General features: G+C 36.2%; 1 protein-coding gene across 1 annotated transcript; it reads right to left on the reverse strand.

Moving 5' to 3' along the window:
* Positions 1–4,398: 4,398 nt before the first annotated feature.
* On the reverse strand, positions 4,399–11,948 carry LOC110926407. The gene is made up of 10 exons (XM_022170167.2): positions 11,658–11,948; positions 10,108–10,516; positions 9,816–9,952; positions 9,391–9,504; positions 9,225–9,305; positions 8,370–8,540; positions 8,161–8,287; positions 7,910–8,073; positions 7,029–7,284; positions 4,399–5,651 (listed from the first exon to the last, which is right to left on the reverse strand). Exons 2-10 carry the CDS (start codon positions 10,423–10,425, stop codon positions 4,692–4,694), a joined length of 2,328 nt encoding a protein of 775 aa, XP_022025859.1. The 5' UTR covers positions 10,426–10,516; positions 11,658–11,948; the 3' UTR covers positions 4,399–4,691.
* Between the last annotated feature and the right edge of the window lie 2,155 nt (positions 11,949–14,103).

Below are 14,103 nucleotides of genomic sequence, written 5' to 3' on the forward strand. Positions count from 1 at the left end.
CTTCCTCCTCTATCTCGGTCAAACCCAAGAGCACCACCACCATCACTTGATCACTTTCAAGCATTCTAAGAGCATACATAGGTGTTACAAGGCATACAACGAAGCTCGGTGTGTGCGGAAGTTGAAGGACCACTCTCATCTTCTTTTATCCACCACATTTCTTCACTTGAACTTCCCTAGTCTTGAACTAGTGGTAAGAACTTAGATCCGTTCGTTTTTCATGTTATTTAAGTGGTTAATGATGCATCATGATCAAAATACTAAGAACACTAATGAATCTTATGAAGAAGACATGAACATAAACTTGCTAGATGAAGATATCATGATAAATACAAGTTGATATGCATGTTGATCATTGTTTGTTAGTAGAAATGATGTGAATCATGATGTAGTCTTGCTAGATCATGATTAAAAACATGATCTAGCAAGATGAGTAAAGTAAGAATGTTGAAGGATGATGGATCATCCACTCATAAGCCATGAACTTTAAGGAAGGAATGAATGGTTTCTTGAAAAATAAAGAATCAAAGTAGGTGATAATCATGTAGATCTAAAGGTCCATGGGTGGTTCTTCAAAAGAACCAAGTTAAGAATATGAGTTTCATAAAATCTTGGATCTTACTTGAACTAATCACATTTTTTGTGGATAAACAAGTGTAGAAACACAAGTGTAACTAGAAACTTTCATGAAGAAAATATTTTTAGAAAATATGGTGGAAGTTGTAAACACTTAAACTCTTTAAAAATAAAGTTTTTAAAGAACTAACCACATTTTAAAAGGTAACAAGACTTACTAAGTATGCTAGTAAGTTACTACATATTTTTATAAATTTTCAAGTTCATGAGTTTATAGTTTATGCTTGTTTTTCGCAAGTTCGGTAAGCAGAGGTTGTATATTGTTGATTGAGAATTGTTTGAATGAATTTTTGAAAAAAAAAAATTGATATGCTAGTAAGAATGGACACCTCCGTTTACAAAGGAAACTCTGGCGAAATTTTCTAAAATCCCAACACTTAGAAAATATTTTTTCTAAAACAAGTGTTACAAGTATATTTTATAACTTGTGTTAAGAATATAAGCTTCGCCATAATATTTGTGACAAGAATACAAAGTATCGGAGGTTGATTTTATAAATAAATAAAATGGTTAAATATATATATATATTTAGAATATATATTTCATACTAGGACACTAATGTGGATACTGATTTATTTTGTGAGATAGTCATACTCATTTAAGGGTAAAATAATATAGCTTAACAAAGTACCTTGACGTTTGAATTATGTGGTATGTGATAAAAGTAATGAGTAAGATAAATCATACGTAGGATATGTGTTATGCATGCACAAGAAACTGATAGTTATCTGTACCTTATTAGGACGTGCTTGACTACCTGATTATTTGAGTAATTAATCTAACCGAGCAAACCAAGGTGAGTTCACACACTTTCTAAGGCATGGGATTCCCGGTGGTTGGGAATGGGTTAAAGAATTAAAACAGAATCTACATATCCTCCTTGGGTAGGATATGTACGGCCATCCTCCTTGGGTAGGATGCCAATATTAATTCTGCGTATTCTCCTTGGGTAGAATACGTACGTTTGTCATCCTTGGGTAGGACAACAACCTTAAAACTTACTAGACAAAACTCTATCATTAAGTCCCTCATTTTATATCGACTTAATCGCCGAGGCCAATGGCGAGCGGGTCATTAGTTAATAGCGCTATTAGGTTTAACAAACATCACACTGTGCCAGTCGGAAGCCCCCACTGATTATGGATATGGTTTGGGTAATAAAGAAGGAACTGGTAACCCCCACGGCAAATAAGCCAACGAAAGACAAACCACGTTTTCGGAAACAACTTAAAACTAAACAACCAAACGTGAACTCACTCAACTTTGTTGTTGACTCGTTGTTACATGCCTTACAGGTCGCTAGATGCTTTGGAGCTTGCACGAGGAGGAGGTTGTTGTGGAATATGGGTTGTTATGTCTCGTGTTAAACATTTAATCCTTATGAACTTATTAAACCTACGTTTTGGACTTTAAACTTATGAACTATGAACTTATGATTTGGTTTCATGTATTATACTTCCGCTGTTTAATCTGGACTTGGTTAACTTAAAGTCGGTTACCTTCTATAGGTCACCAATTATATTGTAGTTGGTTTTATTTACTTAATTAAGTTGTTCAATATGATTGGTGACTCGATCCTGGTCATGTCACGCCTCCAAACGGTGATACTCCGCATGGTGGATTTTGGGGGTGTGACAGATTGGTATCAGAGCCATTGGTTATAGTGAACTTGGTTTTAAAAAGGAAAAAGCTTTTTTTGATAAAACCAAACTATAACCTGTACAGTGCTCAACGATCCACAACGACGTTTCGCTCCACGTGCAAGACGCGACACAATAGGTGGTATGATTTATGTTATATTGTCGGTTAGATAGTCCACACTGTGCATTAATTAATGTGATAATTGTTATTTGAACCTTGTGTGCTTACTCTCTACTGTCGTCCCACACTTACGCACTTTCGCGACACTTTTCTCACTTACGTTGCTACGTTGTGAAGATCATGAACGGACGCAGAGGACGTAGAAACCTCACTCAAGCCCAGTTGACGGCTATGATCAATGAACGGGTTGCTGAGGCACTCGCAGTAGCTCCAGCATGAGGTATAACCTGTTATTTTGACCTATCCTAGGACGTTTAGATCCTACCTTCGCAAACCAACCCTCGTGCTTAACCTTGTATTTTATTCTCGCACCACAGGTCAACCTGCTCAGCCTCCTGTGTGTACGTTCAAAACATTCATGGATTGCCGACCTAGTACTTTCAGCAGCACAGAAGGAGCTGTAGGCCTTCTTCACTGGTTCGAGAAGCTCGAGTCTGTTTTTGAGATGTGTGAATACCCTGAAGATCGTAGGGTGAAATTTGCTACTGGAACCCTCGAAGGTGCTGCGTTAACCTGGTGGAAAGCACAGGTTCAACTGCTTGGGTTGGCGATTGCTAATGCCACCCCATGGAATGACTTCAAAGAACTGATCAAGGAAGAGTATTGTAGTCGTGACGACATCCACAAGCTAGAGGTGTAATTTTTCAATTCGAAAATGACGGGGTCGAAAATTGAGGCGTATACGAAGAGGTCAAACCAGCTGGCCATCTTGTGCCCTACTATGGTGGATCCTCCTATCAAACATATCGAGCTGTACCTTAAGGGTTTGGTGCCAGAAATTCAAAGCCACGTGACCTCAGCTAATCTTGGCACCATTCAGCAAGTCATTCGCTTGGCTCATCGCCTCACTGATCAGGCAGTTGAGCAGAACAAACCGCCCAAGCGTATTAGCGCTACTACTTCTGATGCTCCTAGTGATAACAAGCGCAAATGGGATGGAAATATGGGCAAGGGTTCTACTTCAGTTCAGTCTGAGCAGCGAAAGACTATTTATATAAGGGCACTTTGGTCTTTTTAACAATCTAATTAAAATACAAAATTAAAAAAATAATAATTTAACAATCCCTTCACCACTCACTCTCTCACCCTCACTCTTTCACCAGTGGCGGTGGTTGTGGCCGATGGGTGAAAGAGTGAGGGTGAGAGAGTGAGGGGTGAAAGGGTTGTTAAATTATTATTTTTTTTAATTTTGTATTTTAATTATATTGGTAAAAAGACCAAAGTGCCCTTAACTTAACTAAAATTTTTAACCTAGTTAGTGCTAGAGGACGAAAGATGTAACAAATTTTCCAAATAAAGGATTATGACTGTATTTGTTGAAGTTAAAGGCTATCCGTTGTAATTCGGTACAAACATAAAGGACGAAAAATGTAATTTACCCTTTTTTAGAATTTTTAGAATTTTTTAGAATTTTTTTGATTTTGTATAGTTTTTTTTATTTTTTTCAATTTTTTTGATTTTTTAATTGTTTTTGATTTTTTATTTATTTATATTTTTTAGCCTATATCCAAATCCATCTTGACAAAAACTAATCTTGACCTAAACCTATCCTAACTCATTTCTTAATAAACCCATCATAACCCAAACTCATCCTAACCCGTACCCATTACCCAAAACTGTCCAACCCACCCATTTTACCACCCCTAGTTTTATACCTCATATAACACGGGATTTTTGCTGGTGATTGTGGCAACGACATGTCATAATCGCAGCAGCGGGATTTTAATTCTTTTAGTTTACTTCCTTTACTTTTACAAATGTGTGTTGAATTCCTCTGCTTCAAACAATTTGAGAAAGAAAATCATTTCACTTAAATTTTTTAAATTCATGTGTCAATTCCACTCAGTTCAGAAAGTAGTGTATATAGTAGTATATGTATTCAGAAGTACCTCTTTTGAATATCAAAGCAGTTCGAATATAAAATCACATTTATGATTGAAATTTTGAACAAAATCCCCCCTTTTATTTTAATATTTTATGAAATAGCAACAATACAATAGTTGGAGGGAATGTCATACACAAAGGTGATATGGCACTTGCAACTTTATGCATCCATTTATCTTTAACATAACCCTTTACCTGCCTTGATCAAAATTCAAAAACTAAAAAAAAAAAAAAACAAATAAAAGAAGCATTTCAACCCTGCAAAAACATCAGATATACTGATTATGTCCTTTCTATATCTCTACCATCTAAAAAGTAAAAAACTACATCCTAATCTTTATCATTCCACCTCACATGTTCATCCATCCTAACTCGCCTTCATTCCCACTCATGTAATTGACACTCGACCCTCTACCGTTGGTGGTTGTAGGCAAAACCGGTTCACGCCCCACCCCGATATAGCTCCCTGGCTGAATAAACTCCGTTGAACCGTAGTGGACACCCGAACGCAACCCGGATAAAACACTAAATAGACTCTCGTCCACCACCTGACCACCATTCCTGATGTCATGACTCGGTACTACACCGCCTACCCACCCGTCACGCGCCCCCTCACCCTCGGAAAACCAGTTTTGACCTAGACGATGATGATGATGATGAGATGGTGCTGACATCGCCACGTTAACAACACTGTTCGTTGACCAATCTTGAACCTGGTTGAGCGGCAACAAGTGTTCATGCCTCGGAATCAAGTAACGGTCCCCACCATCTGCAAACATGTTTTGATCCAGCGGTAATGATTGACCGGTTCCTAGATAATGAGAATTCCCAGGATCTTTAAAAAGTGAATGTAATTGTAATTCGTTACGGTCTGGATTAACGTAAGGATTGTAGAAAGAATCTCCAACATCGGATCGTCTGTGGAGAAAACTTGATTGGCTGATAGAAGGATAATCTTGGCTTACGGATGCAGGTAGATGATAGTACGCGTTTGGTAGGCTAACTGGCGGCCAAATTTCAGTGGTGGCAGCAGGTGTTGGAAACGGTTCACCCACAGGGGCGTTTGTGTGATTGATATCTTCGGGGTATTCAACTAAACTAGAAGGGAAAGCCTCTGATCCTGTTATAGCGTTATCATTGGTGTTTATTGTTATGTGACAGAAGTCTTGGGTATTGTCAGGTATGGAAATTTGCGGCAGATGCTGATTCTGATCAGAGAGTTGGCTCGACTCGTTTGTAGTTTCGTGATTTTCTGTGTTAAGATCTGATTCTGACTGGAAAACTAGTTCACCGTTTTGTTCGATGTTCTCCTGGACACAGCAATATAAAACTATTAACCCAAAATTGAACAAATAATAACAACATTTATTTGAGGATATACATAAGAGGTGACAACATTGACCCAATCTCATAAATCGTTTTATTATTCGAGAGATTTGACTATTGTCGTATAAATCTTGTTTGGAGGAAGCGCTATAGACTTTAGCTGAACTCACACACAAGTCCTTTTCATATATGTGGACTTCTAAAACTTAATGAAAATGTCCTTTGTAAAGGTTTAGGGGCTTGATGATGTAGAAAAGAACATTTTTTACAACTTTTCAAAAAGGTTGAAGGATATAATCAGGAACTTTTTTTTAATAGTAAAATCCAGAAACTTCATCGTCAAGTTTGAAAGCAAAAAGATTTAATAATCAGAAAATAAGGTATGGGACTTACGCCCCGCTTGCGGTATGCGCATATAATGTATATATGTGTGGGCCATCGGGGGGCAAAAGTGAAAGTGCACTAGTTTTAACGTTTTTACTAATTTCGTGAAAATAACGTTAAAAGCTAAGGACGGTTAATCATGCATCATGTGGTGGCGTTGATAGCTGAAAGACAAAAGGGTACATGCACTAATCGGTCTTTGTCTTGATTGCTGAGTGTTATGTGCCTTATGTCCAAGGCTTGATGCAAAACAACTATCGAGCCGGGGGTCTCACTGGAAGCAGCCTCTCTATTCCTACGGGGTAGAGGTAAGGCTGTCTACATCTTACCCTCCTCAGACCCTACCTTTGCTTTGCTATTGGTGGGATTTACTGAGTATGATGATGATGATGAAAATAAGGTATGGGACTTATGTACAAATTCTGTGAAAGACCATAGAGTTTTTTGACCGTTTATTCAATCATAATTAACGCATTAATTATTTTTTAAGAGTAAAGCACACAGACGGTCCTTGTGGTTTACAAAAATTTTGGATTTGGTCCCTGCCTTTCCAAAAGTACACAGACGGTCCCTGTGGTTTGCACTTTGTAACACATTTAGTCCCCAGCCAACAAATGTAAAGGTTCTAGCAGGTCCAAGTTATGGACTAAATGCATTACAAAGTGCAAACCACATGGACCATCCATGTACTTTTGGAAAAAGCTGGCCAGTTGGGAACTAAATGTGTTACAAAGTACAAACCACAGGGACCGTCTGTGTACTTTTGGAAAGGTAGGGACCAAATCCAAAATTTTGGTAAACCACAGTGACCATCCGTATACTTTACTCTGTTTTTTTAAAAAATCAAAACATTGGACAAAAAATGTAATGTTACCAAAGTTGATCCAAACCCATTTTGACCTTTTACCCAAAGCCCGCCCATTTTGCCACCTCTATAATATAAATGGAAGTTGAATAATGCTTAGATATGAGCAAACCTCTGGTGCAATTAGAAGGACATCACTTGGTTCTTCAACGTGTTGCTCATTGTTTAATTGCTCTTGCTCTTCATCCTGACCAACAGCTACGAACTTGTCATCCCGATTATTATACAAATTCAAAACGGGTTCATCACTTGGCTTCCATTTATCTTCCATTTCGTTCCTCAACGAGACTCCTATTCGCCACTTTGCAGCTCGCCAACTTTTCCAGTTCTCAAACCCGACACAGAGATCTTTCTTTGCCAGATGCAACCTGGTTCCAAAATAAAGAACAGATTAATCTTATTAAAAACAAAATACTAGGGGTGTGAATTTCTGACACGACACGAACCTAAAAAGTAATTCGCTGGTTTGGCTCAGTTTCAGGTTAAACCCGTGAACCCTTTTATCTAAACGGGTTGGGTTGACCCGTTTAACCCATTTATATATTATATTGTTTTTTTACAATATGTTTTGTCATAAATTAAGTTGGGTGTGTATTTTATGCCATAATTATAACTTAAAAAGAAAGACTGACATAAGATTTTATATTTTAAATGTAATTGTATTATGTATGTTTGTGTTTTTTCGCATTAAGTATTAATTTTAATATAAAATATTAATTTGCAGAAAAAATTCGAAAGATAATAAATTCGGGTTGAAGGGGTCGTGTTCGGGTCAACCTGCGAATATTCGGGTCGTGTTCTGGTCAATCCGCAAATATTCAGGTCGTGTTAGGGTTCATATGTATAACACGGTTTTCGGGTTCGGGTCGTGTTCAGGTTCGTTAAAAACTCGGGTTTGGGTCGGTTTGAACCCGCCAACCTGCAAACACGACCCACTTAGCACCCCTACAAAATATGATGCATATGATGGAGCTTTATAGTACAATTACAAACCAATGTTCATGCAGCTTCTGTCGCTCTTCTTCCTCGAACACTTCATACGGTTGAACACAAAAACTATCGAGATTACCTAACACGTTATTAAGTGATCGTGGCTGGATGCTGGTGTTAGATTGTTTCATACTGCTTTTAACTCGTTCATGTTGCTCCTTGCTAACCTGAAAAATTAATGACAAAAATCTGTTTTTCATAACCAAATCAACCGACATATTTATATGATTCAAGATATAATAATTAATAAACACCTTGATATATGACATATATTTGGCACCATCACCGTACTCCATATTGAGCTTGCGTAATTTATCTCCTTTCTTAGGTCTCGTCACCGATCTCCCACCCGAAGATTCATAACATTTGTTCCCCGAGACCCTGACAATATAAATGAACTACATTATATTTCTGCACAACTAGCAAGAGATAAACGTAAACTATCAAACAAGTGCCTGATTACCTTGTTAAAGTTTCTCCATAGCTAACTGATAGATCGGGGCTTTCACTATAGTATGATTTAGCATCAGCGTCCCATGAACAAGAACCGGATGCTGCACCTATATCGTGTTGAGGACCATATTGTATGATGCTGTCATGTGAGGGCCCACTTTTGTGAAAGCCTCTTCTGGGTCTGTTCAAAAGATTGACCATATATCAGGGTGTGGATTTCTGACATGACACGAACCTAACACGAAATTCACAGGTTTGGGTTTAGTCTAAACAGGTTCGGGTCAATTTCAAGTTGAACCCGCGAACCCGTTTAGATAAACGCATCGGGTTGTGTCAACCCAGCCAGGATGGCGGGTTGACCCGTTTAACCTATGTCTTATTTATATTAAATTTTATTTATTTACATTTTTTATGTCATAAATTAAACCGGGTATGTATTTTTTGCCATAATTATAACTTAAAAGGAGAAATTGACATAAGATTTTATGATTAAAATGTAATTGTATTACATACATTTGTGTATTTTTAAGTAAAATTTTAATTTTAATATATTGATTTGTTATTTCTAAAATTTGGGTTGAAGAGGTCGTGTTCGGATCAACCCGCAAATATTTGGGTCGTGTTCAGGTCAACCCGTGAATATTTGGGTCGTGTCTGGGTTCATACGTATGACACGATTTTCAAGTTCAGGTTGGGTTTGAGTTCGTCTAAAATTTTCGGGTTCGGGTCGGGTTGTTGGACACGCAAACACGACCCGTTTAACACCCATAATATATCAAATATCTATCAATAAATGAAATAAAAATAGAAATGACACTACAAAAGCTTCCAAATAAAATTCAAAGTGGTAAAAGAAATACCTAACCTTGGCATATTTTGCATAAAATTTTCGGGATTCGTGCAGCTTGCCCATTTTTCCTTCCACAATTGCAAACTCCCTATCATTCTGCAAACAACAAAAAAATGACTAAACACAAAAGTGATAAGAAAAGAAAAATTATTTTATATACTATAAATATATAAAAACATACTTAGTATGGTATTCATTCAATTCTGAATAATATGCTAATTTGTTAGCCTTGTTACACTGTTCTTGACGGAGAACGGCATCGGGATGATAATCACCTGAACAAATTGAAGCACCCCTACACAGGAATATTACAGATAACGTCACCAACTGAAAAAATCCCAATAAAAAAATTAATCCATTAAAATTTCCAAATCATGTATAATAAAAATGAACTTAATCATGTGCTATACATGACTAATGATTAAGGTTATTATTGTCTTTTCGCAAATATTAGTTAGAACTTAGAAGTGTCGAGAAAAGGATTCGATTCCATTAATTCCACTTTAGAATACTGGCCAACAGACAAAATCTCAAATCTGCGAAATGAGTGATAGTCCAAAAAAAGCTTCTTTAAATTCATTCTTAATACTGAGTGACGGAATTTACCATTTTGGGAATGGGTTTCCGAAGTAGAAATTATTCCCGGTTAACAGTTCATGAACAATTCTATGCGGGTCAGCTCCTTCTGGAAGAAACTGGGTAAGAAACTCTCTTTCTTGAACAGTCAAATGAGTTTGCCATACCTACAACAAATTCCAATATATAAACATAACATCCAGTAAAAAACACATAATAAAACAGCTTAAAAGAAAACAGGCCTAACTTCACCAAATCTGTTTCTTAATAAAACAAATCATTGTTGAGATCATATAATATTATAATCATAGTATAATATTACCTCATAAGATAGCAAACCGGTTAGGTTATTGAGCTCAAACAATTCAGTTGGGGCTGTAAAGACATCACCAAGGACGTTTTGGTAATTTGCAACAAGAGGAAGAAATGGAGTCAACTCTCTGGAAGCAATACTTATTTGCTCCTTCTTCGAAACAACGCATTCCTTCTTGTCATCCCACTCGAGAGATATTCTTGACTTTGTATTTGACTCGTAATGCGAAAATTTCTTCCTCTTCACTTTCTGCATTTCCCAAGACGTGTGATGATTATGAACGGCATTGCTTACCTTATATCGCTTGTTCAGCTGATCTGCCGCCATTCAAATACACAATCCAAATCAAAAGTATACGAGTTTACGGAAAGATGTTGTATCAATCTCCGGCCACCTATGTGTTTCTTCCATGACCAAACTGAAAAAAAAAATTGGAATTAGAAAGTTCTTCTTATCGTCTATACAAGTAGTCATGCCCTCATGACATGATTATATCAAACCAATGATGACATAAGCTTCTTGTTTGCAAATAAACTTGTATTCATAGTGTTATAGACCGATTCGAGATTGTCAATCTCCCAAGAATTATATAGAACAAAAACAGACAAAATTCTTTCGAAAATTTTCTGATTGATTCATTTCTTAAAATCATACCGAAATCAAAGAGCCTTTTATATAGGCCTATAAACAAAGAAAGATCAATAAGACAGAAACTGCTGAAGTACCCATTAATCAGTGGCGAAGCTTGAGATTTCCGACCCGGGGGTCGAAAACGTACACACCCAAAACTTTCTATAAAACAGGGGGTCAAAAACGTATATACCCAAAAATTTCTATACGAAAACCACATACTCTCCACTACTGAGTGAAAAGTTCGGGGGGTCGGCCGCCCCCTCCCGCCCCCACCTATCCTACGCCCTTGCCATTAATCCACTGTTCCACTACTAACATTAAGCATAATAAAAGATATAAAGAAACACAGAGAATGCAGTAAAACATGTGATGTGCATCGAACACGTCTTCTAAAACATCTATCTATAACTCTATAAGGTGACCTTCAAATTACCAACGCCGAACAACCACCACACAAGCTGAGAACAACAAGCACCTTTCATTCACAACGAATTAAAAATAGATTCAACCGATTACATACCTATATAACTCATAGCAGCAGGGAGTATACATAAGCTAGAACTACGGCTTCCCCTTTTTGCGAAAAAATAATTACAATTCAAATTTTTAAATCTATCTTCTTACAGATAAAAAAATCATCAAACAATATCATAACCACCTCTAAAAATAAACTACAAAATATCTAGTCATTTTCACATCTAAATAAACGTGTAAAACTATTATTCAATTATAACTTATACAGCAAGAATATGTTACTCTTTATCATAGCAGAATAAGAAACAACACTGAAACAAGTAACCCTAAATAAAAAATTCATATCAAACAATTAAAATTAAGTAGAATAAACGGTGCAGGCAATCAATTAACCAAAAGATAACATGCAATCATCAATTAAAAACGGCATAATGAATATGTTTACGGTTTACCTAACAATTCGAAGCATGAAACTGAAACTTCAACCTCATTGCGGTGTAGAACAGTAGGAAAACTGAGAAGCAAACCCTAGAAAGAGAGATTGATGACGAAGACAAACGATTGAAGTAAAAAAAAAACAACAATAAAAATCAGTGTGTTGAATTAGGGTTACATATGAAGAAGAAGAAGAAGAAGAGGAAGAGTAGTCGGTGTTATCCGGTTTCGGGTGACTGAATGCAGAGGAAACAAGTACCACCGCAAAACTCAAAACGTAATTAAAAATTAAACATCTTTGATTCTTTTTCATTAAGGGATAGGGATTAGATTATGCAACCAAAATCATCACTAATCTATGAGATATTATATAATATTTGAATATTTATTTTTTAATTTTACGTTTGATATTTTTATACTAATCATGTATAAAAGGTGTGTCTAGGGGGAAAAGTGATTAGCTTTTGGATTTATTTGGACTTTTACGCTGTGTTCCAGAGATCTACTTAACAGGGGGAGGGGAGGGGAGGGGAGGGAAAATGGTGTTCCAGAGATCCACTTAACAGGGGGAGGGGAGGGAAAATGGGGTTTTTTTTGCCTGAAAATAGTCTTTCCAATTTGGAAAGACATGGAGGGGAGGGGAGGGAAGGGGAGAGATTTTTAACTCGGGAACACACCGTTAGTTTAAGGTTATGTTTGCTTTTGGGTTAAATATAAATTTTATAGTTGTTAGTGGGCCTAAGTGAGCAAAACTGAAAATATGGAAAAATTAAAATGGGCCATGATATTTTGGGTTAAATATATCGTAAATTTGGGTTAAATATATCGTAAATTGGAGGTGTGTAAAGGTTGGTTCGGTATTCCTCCTTTACTGAAACTGAAATTGATGGCTTGGTTATGGAAGAAGGCTTAACCATAACCGAGATTGATAAGCTGATATGGTTAGGTTATGTTAATCCTCGATTATGGGTCGGTGTGTTCCAAGTTTTGTTCTAGTGTTCCAGGTGTGTTCTAGTGTTTCAGGTTTGCTTTGTTGTGTTACCTTTGTTTTTTGGGTGTGCTTGCATCGATTACGTGAAAGTTTAGCTTAATATATGCATAGGATGATGAAAGCAAGCTATGAAATAGGCATAGGAGAGTGAAGCTTAGTTGCCTTGGTTGAAGAGGGACTAAAACATAGCTGGTAGACATGAAACTACATTTAAACACAAGCCGGTATGTATAGCTTGGTTCGGTTATGGGACACCCTTACCTTAGACCTTAACCATAACCAAAAACCAGTTTATCAGCTAATCACAAAATGTTAAAGCCACGTATAGATCTCTTTGTTGTCCAATGGAATCGTCCCCAATACATGTAGCCATTTTATAACCAAGATCCAAGTCTTCTTTGAGATCGAACATGCATTGAATAAGTGATGGGCCGATTCTACATCCCTTGAACAAAAGGATGCATAATAGATGACGCATTTATCCATTTATTTAAAAGATTCTCGTGAGCGTGGTAATCTATTAAGAAAAGGCCTCTAGACAAAGATGTTTTTTTTTTTTTGAGAGAGAGACTATTATTCCATTTAATTTGTCAAGTTACTTTTGGAAGTTTTTTTTTTTCACTTGAACTTTTAACTTGTTTAACTACTCTAACTTTTATTCCATTTAGTTTGCCAAGTTACTTTTGAAAGTTTTTTTCCAGTTGAACTTTTAACTTATTTAACTACAAATTCTTTTTGACAGAAAATCCCACTTCCAGTTGTCAAAGTCATAGATCTGATGATGGTCTTGTACAAGATTAATAAAAACCAATAATTGCTCCATTTCCACCCCTGCACGAAGATCACACCTTTATTCCCATTTCCATACACCATTTTCTAATCGATCTTTGGTAAAACAATCTTTATTTGTTTCAAGCATAAAAAGTCTTGATTGTCTAGATGCTAAAGACTCATTTCCAATCCAATTGTTTTTCTAAAACTAAGTTGAATCTCCTTAACCCACTATTTTTTAAAAGCCAAAGTTGGTATTAAGCTCCCCTTTTTGTAAATAATGAATTAACTTATCTATTGAAACTGGTAATCAATTAAATAGCTAATTTAACATTATAAAAAAAGTTTATCAAACATGCGTGTAACAAAGTAGAACTTCTTTTCTATCAAAAGAAAATTAACTTATTTATTGAAGTTCTCTAACATGTAACTAGTTGTAGGACCCGTGTAAACACACAGGTAGGTTTAATAACCATCGAAATTAAATATTAAAAAATAGATTATAATACATCATTTAAATTGTTTGTGTTTAGTTACATATCTTTATAAAACAATGTTAAAAACAATATGTGTTAGTATTATAAGTATAATGATAAAAGTTTTTGTCTACATCTATATGTAAAATATGATGTGAAATTATTTAATGAATTCGCATTCGCATTATACTTATGAATTGACAACAGCATCAGGCATAAGTCATA

The sequence above is a fragment of the Helianthus annuus genome, chromosome 17, assembly GCF_002127325.2.
Source record: "Helianthus annuus cultivar XRQ/B chromosome 17, HanXRQr2.0-SUNRISE, whole genome shotgun sequence".
Lineage (NCBI taxonomy): Eukaryota > Viridiplantae > Streptophyta > Magnoliopsida > Asterales > Asteraceae > Helianthus > Helianthus annuus.

Coding starts and splice junctions, on each gene's coding strand:
- LOC110926407 (XM_022170167.2), bottom strand. CDS start 10,425: ATGGCGGCAGATCAGCTGAACAAGCGATATAAGGTAAGCAATGCCGTT. Junction 9,953..10,107: donor CCGGTTTGCTATCTTATGAG/GTAATATTATAC, acceptor AATTTGTTGTAG/GTATGGCAAACTCATTTGAC. Junction 9,306..9,390: donor TTGAATGAATACCATACTAA/GTATGTTTTTAT, acceptor TGTTGTTTGCAG/AATGATAGGGAGTTTGCAAT.